This window comes from Theropithecus gelada, chromosome 5 (genome assembly GCF_003255815.1).
Source record: "Theropithecus gelada isolate Dixy chromosome 5, Tgel_1.0, whole genome shotgun sequence".
NCBI classification, from domain to species: Eukaryota; Metazoa; Chordata; class Mammalia; order Primates; family Cercopithecidae; genus Theropithecus; species Theropithecus gelada.
The window spans coordinates 100,194,553-100,208,716 of record NC_037672.1 but is presented as its reverse complement, the minus strand read 5'-3'; the positions used below and the strand labels follow the sequence as shown (position 1 = coordinate 100,208,716).

The 14,164-nt window shown below is 44.1% G+C and overlaps 1 protein-coding gene and 3 pseudogenes across 2 annotated transcripts in view; 3 read left to right on the top strand and 1 right to left on the bottom strand.

The window, feature by feature from the left end:
• The window catches only part of MANBA (mannosidase beta), a 137,643-nt gene that overhangs the window by 22,990 nt on the left and 100,489 nt on the right, over positions 1 to 14,164 (top strand). For both annotated transcript variants that reach the window (XM_025386310.1, XM_025386311.1), the window contains exons 2-3: positions 10,919 to 11,013; positions 13,808 to 13,913. In XM_025386310.1, coding sequence (XP_025242095.1) covers positions 10,919 to 11,013; positions 13,808 to 13,913 — 201 coding nt within the window. The remainder of the gene's footprint in view (positions 1 to 10,918; positions 11,014 to 13,807; positions 13,914 to 14,164) is intronic.
• On the top strand, positions 831 to 10,699 carry LOC112625097 (annotated as a pseudogene).
• On the bottom strand, positions 2,712 to 3,205 carry LOC112625099 (annotated as a pseudogene).
• Positions 7,389 to 8,853, top strand: LOC112625096 (annotated as a pseudogene).

Here is a 14,164-nt window from a genome sequence, read left to right as displayed (position 1 = left end):
AGTACTTGGGTTTCTCAGGTGATGGGCAGGGCCATAGAGGTCCCAAGGGTTTATGTCATTTGTCTTTGGCTACCAGATCTGGTAGAGAAAATCCATCAGGTGAGGACAGGGTTAGGCGGGTCTGAGCTCAGACTCTTTTTGAGTGGGGCCTGCCATGGCCACTATGGGGTTCTCAGGCTAATGGAATTATGTTGCCAGGGGGATTATGATTGCCTCTGCTGCATCACACAGGTCACTAGGGAAGTGGGGAAAAGCCATCACTGACAGGCCTTACCCGGCTGGGTGCGGTGGCTCACGCCTGTAATCCCAGCACTTTGGGAGGCTGAGGCGGGTGAATCACGAGTCAGGAGATCGAGACCATCCTGGCTAACACAGTGAAACCCCATCTCTACTAAAAATACAAAAAAGTTAGCTGGGCGTGGTGGCGGGCGCCTGTAGTCCCAGCTACTTGGGAGTCTGAGGCAGGAGAATGGCGTGAACCCGGGAGGCAGAGCTTGCAGTGAGCAGAGATCGTGCCACTGCACTCCAGTCTGGGCGACAGAGCGAGACTGCGTCTCAAAAAACAAAACAAAACAAAACAAAAAGACAGGCCTTACCCAGCTTCCATGAAGCCAGCAAGACCAGTCTTACTCCTAGTGTGCCCCCCCCCAACAGCATTGAGTTTATATCAGTTTATATCCAGGCATCTGGTGAGCAGGGCTGAGATCTTGCCCCAGGCTATAAGCCTCCCTGCTGAGAAAGCAAGCATAGTTCTCAGGCCTCACCCCTCCCTACCTGCTCACACCTTTGGCTGTACCCATATCTGTACTTCCTGTTCACCACCCCCAAGCTCCTGGATTCTGCTCAGGAAGATTCATGCTTGTCGAAAATATTACAAAGTTCATCCGGGAGCTTCCTTCACCCTGTGACTCCCCTCCAGTTCTCCTGGGTGCCTTCCCTTCCCCAAAGACCTCTGTGAGATAGGCCAGGAGTGGCTTCCCTGAGCTCGAGCTGGGGACTCGCTCTTTCCAGTGCTTCTTTTCTCAGTACTGTTATATTTTGCTTGGCTCCTGAAATCCCAAGTCTGACATTGGTCTGAAGCAGAATTGGGGAGCAGAAAAGCTATACCTGGTTAAGTAGTCTCTATATCTATAATCAGGCATAATGATGGAGTCCAGAAGCTTACTGAGAAAATGAGACTGATGATATTGTCATTTGCATGCTCTGATGACACATGGTTTGTTGATGTACAGTAAACAGAGTAAATACGGTGTCAATTATAAATAACTAGCCGAGGCGCACACATGGCATGTTTGTTTCATAGTTGCTGCTTTATAAGTAGCACTGACGTTGTAAATGTTGATGGTGTTGTGACGTTAACGGTAGTACTAGGTAATGACTAAGTATATGGACCCTGGAGCCATCTTTCCTGGTTCTGAGTCAGTCCTCTACCACTTAATAGCCATTTGAGTATGGGCCTCGTAGTCTTTGTTGATAAATGGGGATGATAATAGTACCTACTCCAGTAGGGTCACAGGCAGTAACTTTTAACTATTATTGTTGTTGTTGCAGTTACCAGCTGGTATAAACGTGTAAGTATATGCAGCATGAGGCGTTGTAGTATAGTCCAAAGAATTCAGACCTTGGTGTTAGACTAGGTTGGCTTCTTTCCTCAGTGTACATACTTCTGCTTAGTTGTGGGACCTCAAGAAAGCTACTTCACTTTTTGGAGCTTTAGTTTCTTCCTCTATTAAATGGTATTTACTGTACATGTTTATTATGAAGATAAGAGTGTATGAGTGCCTACTTTAGAGGCTGATGTGTAGTAAATGATTGACAAATGATACTCTTATTTGTTTTAGGGTTCATGGTTTGCTTAACAACTCAGACTGATATGGGTCCTTAGTCATGAGAGGTAACCCTGAGCTGCTATTTGCTCTAAATAAGGCTCAGAATTTCAGTATGATCAAATAGGGTCAGACCAATCTGGAACCAAATTAAGTTGGTTGATTAGCATTTGGAATAGTAATTTTAAATGTAATTTAAACCTCTATAACTTTTTTTTTTTTTGGTATTTTCTCTTAGTAAGAGAAAAATTTTTAATAGACTATTTTTTTTTTTCAGCATGCATGTCAGTTTATTCACCACACTTCCACCAGGAACTCTCACTGATTAGGGAATGAAAGAATTGAAGGAATGGGGGATGTACAGGTGGAAGTAAAAGGCACACCTTGAGCGTGCTATGATGGGTTGAAGGGTTGAAAAGAGGTTGGTCTGAAATTGATGAGCCTCCGATTTCAGAAGCTCAGGAAGTTTGTGCCCAGGAACTATGCATGCCTTCAGCCAAATCCCCTGCACCTGATGGAGCAGAAGCAGGCACTGCCTACCCTGGCCTGGGCTGTCTGCTGGCTCTCATGTCAGGCATTTTCTGGGCCTGACTGTTGCAGCTAGTGGGATCACTAACGTTGCATGGCCATGGCGTCTTGGCCTAAACAAACAGGTGAGGCCTGGCTCTGTCTACACAGCAGCAAAAAAAGGTGACTGATTAGCAGGAGATCCGTAGTGCACAAATAATGAGAGAGGATGTGCTTTTCAGCATTAGACAATAACTCCAAAATGTAGTGTAAACTCACAAGGACGGGGTGACTCAAGGCTGGACACATGACTAAGTAAGAAAATGTGACTCTGTAAGCTGACCCAACTTCTGAACAAACCTCCTAATACAGTCACAGTGCGTTTCAGTCCCCTTGACTCTAAACCATCACAGAAGCAGAAGGAGGAAGAAGTGGTGGACTGCCCAGCTGGAGCCTGGGAACTGTCATGACTGTCTAGATCTCTGAGGTCAGAGGGCGTCACAGCTTCCTCAGATGCTAAGCCTGGGACGGAGGGGGAGAACAGGATATAGATTCCCAGGAGGGCTGTCCCCATGTCCCTCTCCCTGCCCGTCTGGCTCCTTGGGCCTCCTCTTTTATCGCTTCTTCTTGGTCTCTTTCTTGGGCCTGTTGTTCACAGAAGGAACAGTAGCCTTGGGCTTCCTTGTCACCTCAGCACTTCTGAGCTCTGATGGTTCAGCATCCGCCTCATGGGACTTGAGAATGGGTACAATGAGGGCCAGCACACAGATGAGTTGGAAGATGGCTCCCAGGAAGAGTCCATACCATAGCGGGTTTTCCAGGAAACTGGACTCGGGCACCTCTGGAGGTGAGAAGTCTAGGTCAGAGGCCATGGCCCAAGCTGCTTGCTGCCTGACGTCTCTTCTGACTCACCACTCTTCAGAGCCAACTCTCGCACTGCCGCCCCACTCCACCGGAAGAGCAGACTTCGTAGGTTCATGGCAAAATTGAACAGAAAGTACAGAGGGTTCTCACATACCTCCTGCCTCCTTGCCTGCATAGCATCCCATTCTTCAACATTCCCCACCAGAGTGGTACACTTGTTAGAATCAATGAACAGACTTGACACGTCTTTATCACTCCAAAGACGTGTCATCAGGGTTCATTCTTGGTTGTACATGCTGTGGGTTTGGACAAATGTAATACAAATGTAATACAAATGACTTGTATTCACCATTGCAATATTGTGAAGAATAACTTCACTGCCATAAACATTCTCTGTGCTCTGTTTATTCATGCCTTCCTCTACTTAACCCATGGTAACCACTGATCCTTTCACTGTCTCCATGGTTTTTTCTTTTCCGTGTCAAAAGACAAAATTGCAACAAATGTAGTTGAAGATAAAATTGTTTTTTATTTGTCATTCATGAATCAGGAAAGCATCCATTCTACAAAATACAATGAGCACTTTCATGGAAGTATAGTGGGTTTTGTAAGGAGCAAATAAACAGAACAGTAGGAAAAAAACTGATTGATTAACATGAGATTACTTCAGGTTACTTTTCTAGAAAGGGTAAAAGCAGAGAGAACCGGCCAGTGTGGTGACTTACGTCTGTAATCTCAGCATTTTGGGAGGCCAAGGTAGGAGGATTGCTAGAGCTAAGGATTTTGAGACCAGCCTTGGCAACATAGTAAGATCCCCATCTCTACAAAAAAATAAAAATAAAAAATTAGCTGGGCATGGTGGCATACACCTGTAGCCCCAGCTTCTCAGGAGGCTGAGCTGGGAGGATTGCTTGAGCCCATGAGGTTGACTCTGTAGTGAACCGTGGTTGTGCCACTGCACTCTGACCTGGGTGACAGAGCAGAGCAAAACCTGTTTCAAAAAAATGCAGAGAGAACTTCCTTACTCAGGTGAACTGGAATCTCAAGTTTTCAGGAAAAACTGGTCTGTTTGCGGATCTACCTGCTTTGTTAAAGTTTCATTTTGATTAAGTGGTACTTAGCATGAGTGACTATTTTGGTCTGATCTGCTCTGCTGAGGCCTAGTACAGGAGCTCAGTCAACAACAGCCTCCTACAACTTTTATTTAACATTCAGAATGTCATATAGTTGAAATCATACATTATGTAGCTTTTTCAGATAGGCCTCTTTAAAGTAAGATAAAATTTTAACCTATAAATTATGTTTGTGTTGAAAAAAATATATCTGGGAAGATTGCCCTCTTGAACCAACTTGCAAATTCCTTCAGGGAGCTGGGAGACGGGAAGGGGACTTATGCCCTGCCAACCAGATCATCAGCCAGAGCCTGGGCTTAGTGTGTTGATGTGTTGTGGCTGAATTGCTCTCACACCTTCCTTCTCATGATATTTTTAACTGTATTGGACTAAGTCCACAGTGTAGAGTTATAAATAGGGCTTGGGGGAGTGACATGGTCATGCTAATAATTAGGTGCCTCTTCAGACCTGCATCTGTAAATATGTGTTCCATGTTTGTTCATTGGAGAGGCCGAGTCCTGTGCGGGAGAAGAGCAGAAAAGAAAGCAAGTTGGCTGGGCTTGGCACACGGCATTTAACAGAACAAAACCTTACCATTAACCAGACCTTAAAAGCCAGTTTGGTGATTAACTGTTGTTTTAAATCTCATCAGTCAGTCAGTCACTCTCTCCCCTAGTAGCTTATCAAAATATTTCTTCCAGTTAGGATCAGTTTCTGGCAGATACCTATCTTGATCTTGATACACACCCAGTGATGTAGTGCCTCTTACAGTTTTGCCCTGGGCAACTGCCTAACTGGCCCATTGCCAGCCTAACGTGGTCATCCGGCTCTTACCTGTGTGGAACTTAGTGTTGGCTTTTCCTTCTCGACTTAGAGTTATGGTACTTAAGGAAATACTTGAATCTGTCCCTGACAAAGGAGGGGAAGCCCCTCCATGCCTGCACGATTTCCTTCTATATATTGTTCATGGATAGATGAACTGAAAAGATTTGTTTGCCACTTTCTGTTCTGCCTCCTGTCTTGAGTCTTCCTCTGGGAGATAAAGAGTGGAAAGAGTCCAGATACGGTGGCTCACGTCTGTAATCCCAGCACTTAGGGAGGCTGAGGTGGGCAGATCACCTGAGGTCAGGAGTTCGAGACCAGCCTGACCAACATGGTGAAAACCCATGTCTACTAAAAACACAAAAAAAATTAGCCAGGTGTAGTGATGCATGCCTGTAATCCAAGCTACCAGGGAGGCTGAGGCAGGAGAATCGCTTGAACCTGGGAGGTGGAAGTTGCAGTGAGCTGGGATTGCGCCATTACACTCCAGCCTGGGCAACAAGAGCAAAACTCCATCTCAGGAAAAAAAAAAAAAAAAAAAAGTGGAAGAAGAGTGGAAAGGGATAGGAGAAGAAAGACCTAAGGATTTATGAAGAGGCAGACCTGGGTCTAGACACTGAGACGGAGCAACATCTATGAACATCTAGGAGGCCAGTCATCTTGGGCAGGGGTTAACAAATGTGTTCAGTAAAGAGCTAAATACTAAATATTTTAGACTTCCAGGGCCAGATGGTCTCCATCATGTCTACTCAATTCTGCCACTATAGCATGAAAGCAGCCATATGTAAAATGTAAAGGAAAAGGCATGGCTGTGCTCTAGTAAAACTTTATTTATGGGCACATGTCCATTCTTACTTAGCTTGCTAGCCACACAGAAACATGTAGTGAGCTGCATGTGGCCTGTGGGTGGCAGTTTGCTGTGAGGTAGGATAATATAAGAAACCTGATGTTAATAAGTTTTGTAGTATCTGTGCTGCCTGTGTATTCTCTGTAGAGATCCTTTTCGTGCTCACTTAGCGAAGTGAAAAATAACTGGAAATACTAAATGAATCCAGTGAGTGGAAGGGAGTTGTGCTGACTTTTGGGCAGTGGAGAAGTATTCCCCCTGGAGGCCGGCTGGGATAGTGGCAGCAAAAAGCAGAGTGAGAACCACAGGGCAATGAGAGACTGCTGGCTACACACCATAGATTCAGTCTTTCATTCATTCTCTGCCGATACCTTGGTGGTTTTGTGTTTGGTTTTAAAAGGGGAAGCCAATCTTTTTTTTTTTTTTTTTAATTATTTCAGCAAAGCAATTTACTTCTGCAGAAGGGTGCCACTTGCGTCACTCAAGATCGCAAGAGCACAGAGAACAAAGGAGACCAGGGGTTTTTATCCTTAACGCAGTTCCTATCTCTGTGCCACTCCCCCATGGACTGGGGTTGGATCGCACAATTTGAGCTGACCCGATTGGCTATTTGTACATATTGTTTTGAATACAGAAGGGGAGGAGGACAGAGGTGGAGCGTGTGAGACGTGCAGTTTCAGGGGAACATGGGGTACAGGTAACCAAGGGAACAGATGTGAGTTATTGACTAGAGCTGATGGGAAGAGGGTAGGCTGTTTACGGTAACTAGGGGCAAGGAAGAACAAGAAAGTTGAGTTTGAGAACAAAGGATAAGGAAATTAACAAGCTAAACTCTATAAGAGAAACTCAGAAGACTTATTGTATCTTACATGACAGTTGAAGAAGCATCTGTAGGGAATCCAGAAGGAGCATTCATGAAGGTATTACAAGCCCGGAAAAAGCACATGAGCACTGAGCTGACTACTGAGCCAGAGATGGCCTCAGACAGCAATGGCATCAACTTGTCAGGCTTTGGGAGTGAGCAGCTGGACATCAATGACGCACTAAATTACGTCTTGCCTTATTTCTTATAGAAAAATCTGTAAGATGTAGACTCGATGTTGTTACTGTTAGGGACAAGCTGCCCCAGGAACCGCCTCCCTGCCATAGTGCAGCTGACCCTTACCCTGAATACTCTGCAACTGCATTCCTGAACCCTTATCTAAGTGCCACAGCAAGGTCACCAGACTTGCTACACTAAGCAAACCCTACTTATAACCCTGCAGGCAGCACAGGGAAGGTCACGAGAAACGTGGATAAATCACAAGAAACGTGGATATACCCTCTTGTAAATTCCTCCGGTCATGAGATGATATGTGATAAAGTTAACTGACAAGACCAAGAAGCAGCTTCTCTGCTCCTTCTGGGATCTCCATCTGGTTCGACCTTCCTGCCCCCACTTCTGCCTCCACCATGTCTGTCAGAGTGACCCAGAAGTCCTACAAGGTGTCCACCTCTGGGCCCCGGGCCTTCAGCAGCCACTCCTACACGAGTGGGCCCGGTGACCACATAAGCTCCTCGAGCTTCTCCCAAGTGGGCAGCAGCAGCTTCCGGGGTGGCCTGGGTGGAGGCTATGGTGGGGCCAGTGGCATGGGAGGCATCACCGCCATCACGGTCAACCAGAGCCTGCTGAGCCCTCTTAACCTGGAGATGGACCCCAACATCCAGGCCATGCACACCCAGGAGAAGCAGCAGATCAAGACCCTCAACAACAAGTTTGCCTCCTTCATAGACAAGGTATGGTTCCTGGAGTAGCTGAACAAGATGCTGGAGACTAAGTGGAGCCTCCTGCAGCAGCAGAAGACAGCTCAGAGAAACATGGACAACATGTTCAAGAGCTACATCAACAACCTTAGGCGGCAGCTGAAGACTCTGGGCCAGGAGAAGCTGAAGCTGGAGGCGGAGCTTGGCAACATGCAGGGGCTGGTGGAGGACTTCAAGAACAAGTATGAGGATGAGAACAATAAGCGTGCAGAGGTGGAGAATGAAATTGTCCTCATCAAAAGGATGTGGATGAAGGTTACATGAACAAGGTAGAGCTGGAGTCTCACCTGGAAGGGCTGCCTGATGAGATCAATTTCCTCAAGCAGCTATATGAAGAGGAGATCTGGGAGCTGCAGTCCCAGATCTCGGACACATCTGTGGTGCTGTCCATGGACAACAGTCTCTCCCTGGGCATGAACAGCATCATTTCTGAGGTCAAGGCGCCATACAAGGAGATCGCCAACTGCAGCCAGGCCAAGCTGAGAGCATGTACCAGATCAAGTATGAGGAGCTGCAGACGCTGGCTGGGAAGCACAAGGATGACCTGTGGTGTACAGAGACTGAGATTTCCGAGATGAACCGGAACATCAGCCGACTCCAGGCTGAGACTGAGGGCCTCAAAGGCCACAGGGCTTCCCTGGAGGCCCACATTGCAGATGCTGAGCAGCGTGGGGAGCTGGCCCTTAAGGATGCCAATGCCAAACTGTCCGAGCTGGAGGTCTCCCTGCAGCGGGCCAAGCAGGACATGGCATGGCAGCTGCTTGAGTACCAGGAGCTGATGAACGTCAAGCTGGCTCTGGACATCGAGATAGCCACCTACAGGAAGCTGCTGGAGGGCGAGGAGAGCTGGCTGGAGTCTGGGATGCAGAACATGAGTATCTATACGAAGACCACCAATAGTTATGCAGGTGGTCTGAACTCGGCCTATGGAGGCCTCACAAGCCCCCGCTTTGGCTCTGGCGTGGGCTCCACCTCCTTCAGCTGCACCAGCACCACCAGGGCTGTGTTTGTGAAGATCAAGACCCATGATGGGAAGCTGGTGTCCTAGTCCTCTGACATCCTGCCCAAGTGAACAGCTGCGGCAGCCCCTCCCAGCCTGACCCTCCTGCGGCTCTCCCGGAGAGCGGAAGAGTAGCACAGGGAACCGGAGACCCACTTGAGGCCCAGCCCTAGCCCTCAGTCTACCCACAGGGGAGTTTACTACCTGGGCACCCCCCATGCCCATGCCTTCGGCTACAAAACAATTCAACTGCTTTTTTTTTTTTTTTTATCCAAAATAAAACCTCAGCTAGCTCTGCCAACAGCTAACCTTATGATTACCTGTTTTTTTCAAATGTAAAAGATGGGTATTCTGAAAAACCATACAAAAAGTCCCTCTCTTCAGCCTGCATCCAACAACTCATGAAATTAGAAATTGTCCAACCACAGGAAAACAGCCTGGCTAAGATTCAAAGTGTAGGCAAAAGCCTGCAGAGAGTGAAGAGAATCCTCATGGGCCCAAGGAGCTTCCAGAAAAGTCACTTCAAACAGGTGGGAAAGCAGAGCAACAGGAGGGAACAGGGTGCCTGGGCATTTGTAGAGAGCGCTGCCAAAGAAAAAAGGCTCCGGAGTCCAGCTCTAAGGGAGCTGGAACGGCCTCACATAGAACAGGGGCATGAGAAGTTAGCAGGAAACGCCGTCTATATCAAGCCTTCATTCACCCAAGAGCATAAGGCAGCAGTCTCCTCTTTGCTGAAACCCTTCTCCATGGGCGTGCCTTCTGCCTCCACCCCTGCAAAAGCCCTGCCTGAGGTCAGAAACAGATCGAAAGACTCACCCATTTTGGTTTTAGAAAATGCAAAGTTGAGTTAAAACCAATTGTACATTCCAGAAAAGTTCTCTCAATAGACTTTGCTCGCAAAGACGCCTCCATTCTCTGCAGCGAAGAGCCTCATAAATGCCCCTTCACAAGGGGCTTTATCATCTTTAGGAGACCCGAGTCTTCAGGAAAATCTTTTTCTGGAAGTATTTGCTCCATCAGAATGTTTTAAAAATGCCACTGCAAGAAATGCCTCTGAACAAAGCATTTTTATGGAGAACACTACTATGCCAGAAGGCACCGTCTCTGAAAACACAACCTACAACCATCCACCTGAGGCAGATTCTGTTGGCACTGTGTTCAACTTAGAGAAGACTGTGAAACACAATGGGAATACAACAACATGGGCACTGGCCTGTCCCCCGAGCCCAAAAGCTTCAGTTACCCACTGCTCTTATCCCCAGGTGATCAGTTTGAAATTTAGCTAAACCAGCAACTACGGCCCTTCATCCCCAACACTGATGTGAGAAGACTAATTTCTCATGTTATCTGGACTTTGAAGAGGGACTGCTCTGAGATCCACGTGCAGTTGGCCTGTACCAAGCTCATCTCCAGGACAGACCTCCTGTTTCATCAGTGAGCAGTAGGAATCAAAGGTGTCCAAGGCAGAATGGGATATGGACCAATGGAAAAGTGAGAGCTATATCAATGAGAGCACGGAAGCCCAGAGCAAACAGAAAGAGCAGAAGTCAAGTGAGGTGAGGACCACACAGAAACATGAGACCCAGACTTTCCCATCATTTAGCATCTGCTAGGAAAGTGCCCACACAGGAGAACCTGGGACTCCCAGACCATAGTTTGTCTTGGCCATGTAACTTCGGTCATGACAGTGATCTCCCACTTTGCTCATTTAGAGAGTGAAACAGATTAGTACACAAGGTAAACTGTAGGCTGGACGCGATGGCTCACGCCTGTAATCCTAGCACTTTGGGAGGCTGAGGTGGGTTGATCACTTGAGGTCAGGAGTTTGAGACCAGCTTGGTCAACATGTGAAACGCTATCTCCAAGGGGAAGCCAATCTTAATGTCCACCCATTTTCTTTAATAATGAAGCTGTATTATTTATATCTCAGAGAATTAATTCATTTCAGGTAATTTGTTGGAATTTTCCTTTCACATTTTTCAGTATTAACGATCTTACCTCTTTGTACTACTAGCCTAAGAGTTCATTAATTTTTAGGTGATAAGTAGCTGTTGTTAATAATTTATTTTATGTTTGTTTTATTGATTTATTTGTGCATATTTAACCATCTACCATAATTTTTACCTTGTATCAACAGGATTCTTACTACAGATTTAATGACCTTAACTACAGATGGATCTCTTTGGATAACTGGACCTACAGCAAGGAATTTAAGATCCCCTTTGAAATTAGGTATGTATGTTTGTGGGTGTATTTTTATTATTATTTGAACTTTTCTTCTTTTTCTATCTAGGCAAAAATCTTGTGTTTTGTTTGTTTAGGTTACATATCTGAGAGTTAAGTAAGATGAAAGCCTTGTACTATAAAAGTGAATATATTATTTATGTTTTGTTTTGTATATGAGGATAGTGCCACTAATCAACAGTCACCAAATGGTGTCTTATGGAGTCATTTTTCCAATGGTTATAATGCAGTCATCTAGACCTACTCAGATCTTATGTAGATTTCCTCTTTCCCACTCCCTTGTAATCATCAGCGTATATATTTATTATATATTATAATATATACTCTGATGATTGCATTATGATTAGCAATCATAATGTAATTACTAATGTAATTAGTAATGATTAGTAATCATTAGAGTAGATATTATATTGTCTAGTAGGATTATAATTTGCTCTATGTCTAGTAGATGTATCATTTGCTCTATGTAGTACTAACCAGCCATTGAGACTATGACCTTGACCTATACTACATGGTGAGGCCAGGAGGTGAAGCACAGGTGTTGTTTTCAGTAATGTTCTGTTATTATAAGCAAATATTTCCATATGAGGCAGAATGTTACCCAAAGGTACCACTACTACTGCTAAATTTAAAAAATCCTTCCGTCCCTTTTATGTCATTTTTTTTTTTTGGTAATTATTTACTAGTCTTTTAAAGGGGGAAAAAGGCCAGAATACTGTTATCAATATCATGGAGTTTCTGCTGTGCTCCAGGCTTTTATTTACAGATAATCTGTAGACTATCTTTCATAATGGTTCTGTTTCACCTTGAACTCAACATATCCTATTGACTTTCCCCCTTAAAACTTTATATTCTAACAGCTTCATTGTTTCTCTTAATGTAACACCATTTTCCAATCTTTGTCTAAGGTGCTTTGGGCTTATTACATCTTTTCTTCATCTTCCTGTGTTCAGTCTGTTCTGGGTCTTGCAAATTTTTGTCTAACATTTCTCTTGGTTTTGCCCCTTCCATCTCATTTCCATCTTTCCATCTTTGCCTAGAAGATGAGTGCCAGGAAAGAGGCCAAAGCTGCCTAATCAAATTTCTTGCTTCATTCTTTTATTCTCCAATCTTTTCTATTTAGAAACATTAGATTAATCATCCCAGAATATTGATTTTGCCAAGATAGGTATTCGCTCAAGAATAGCAAGTGTCTGTTTTACTTGGCAAATCAAGTATAAACTTCTCACTTGTCTCTGAAAATACAGCTGAATGATGTCTGTCCCTGTAACACTGCCCGCACCTCTCTGCCCCTTGGATTTGTCCAGCTTTTTCCTCCTTAGCTCTCCAGCCCAATTACACATATGAGTCAATTACCTAGTAATTCATGCTGTCAACACTTCCTTGTTTTGGTTTCGCTCTTTGCAGGGGTAAGGGGTTCCTGCAAAGAGCAAAGGGTGTAAGGGGAATAGAAATGCCTCTACCCAGGCATTTCTACCTAGTTAAAAAAAATACTTTATTGATATATAATTAACATACTGTACAATTCAGTAATTTAAAGTATATAATTCAATGGTTTTTAGTATATTTACAGTTACAAAACCATCACCACAATCAATTTTAGAATATTTTCCTCATCCCCCGCAAAAAGTTACACCCATTAGCAGTCGTTTGCCGTTGCCCACTCCTCCCGCCCTTGAATTCTTACCCCAGCCCTAGGAACCACTACTTTACTTTCTGTCCCTCTGGATTTGCTTGTTCTGGTTACCTCATATAAATGGAATCATACAATATGTGGGCCTTTGTGACTGCCTCTTTCACTTAGCATAATAATGTTTTCAAAGTTCATCCATGTTGTAGCATGTATCAGTACTTCATTCCTTTTTATTGTTGAATAGTATTTTATTGTATGAATATAACACATTTTATTTATTATTCTGTTCATTAAGTTCTTGTTTCTATCTCGAAATCTTTTCTTATGAGATAAACTCTGATAGCATTTGTAGTTGTTCAACAATATTGCCAGCCAGCCACCAAATGCCAACCAGATTGCAGACTCCTTAAATTCAGGCACTATTACAGTTTCCTGTAAGGCTTAGCGGAGTGCTGGGTGCATAATATTCATTTATAGATGATAGTTTTCTAATGTGTTCTCTTAGACAGTGTCAGTAAATGTAGTTTGTGAGAACGTTTTATGTCTATTATTTAACTTGGTTCTCTTTTTCTTTTTTTTGAGACGGAATCTCGCGAGTGCAGTAGCGGGATATCCACTCACTGCAACCTCCGCCTCCTGGGTTCAAGTGATTCTCCTGCCTCAGCCTCCCTAGTAGCTCGGATTACAGGCAGCTGCCACAACACCTGGCTAGTTTTTTGCAATTTTAGTAGAGACAGGGTTTCGCCATGTTGGCCAGGCTGGTCTCGAACCCCTGACCTCAGGTGATCCGCCTGCCTAGGCCTCCCAGAGTGCTGGGATTACAGGCATGAGCCACTGCTCCCAGCCTAACTTGGTTCTCATAATAACTTTCTGAAGTATTAACTGGAAAAAGTCAATATATTTGGAATTTATAAGTTGTGCTCTTGGTTTTACGGTGATTTATTGATACATTATGGAGAAAGATAAGCTGCATCACTCAAAGAATGTAAGTATATTTTAAAGCAGTACTTCTGAAAATGTCACTGGAAATTACCTTTAAGAATTTTTTTTGTGGAATATTTATTTCTTTAGGCCTTAAATAATAATAAAGAGACTTATCTAAGTTAATGTTTTACACATCTTGTTTTAAAAATCTTCTCTTTTTTTTAGCAAATGGCAAAAAGTAAATTTGATTCTTGAGGGAGTGGATACAATTTCAAAAATCCTGTTCAATGAAGTCACTATTGGGGAAACAGACAATATGTTCAATAGATATGTAAGTTTATAATGACATCAGGTTAAAAAACCATTTATGTGTGTTTATGTTAATTGCTTTTGTAAGTAGAGAAAAGTAAATGCATAATTGGCCATGTGACAAATACAAGCTCATTAAAGCACTGGATGAGTTACTTCATTTCTCAGTTGCCAGATTTGTGAAATAATGGAAACCTTACAGACCCCATGGGGTTAGTGTGGGGATTTAGTAAGCTAATTATATAAAATTTTGGCAAGTTCTTGGCACATAGG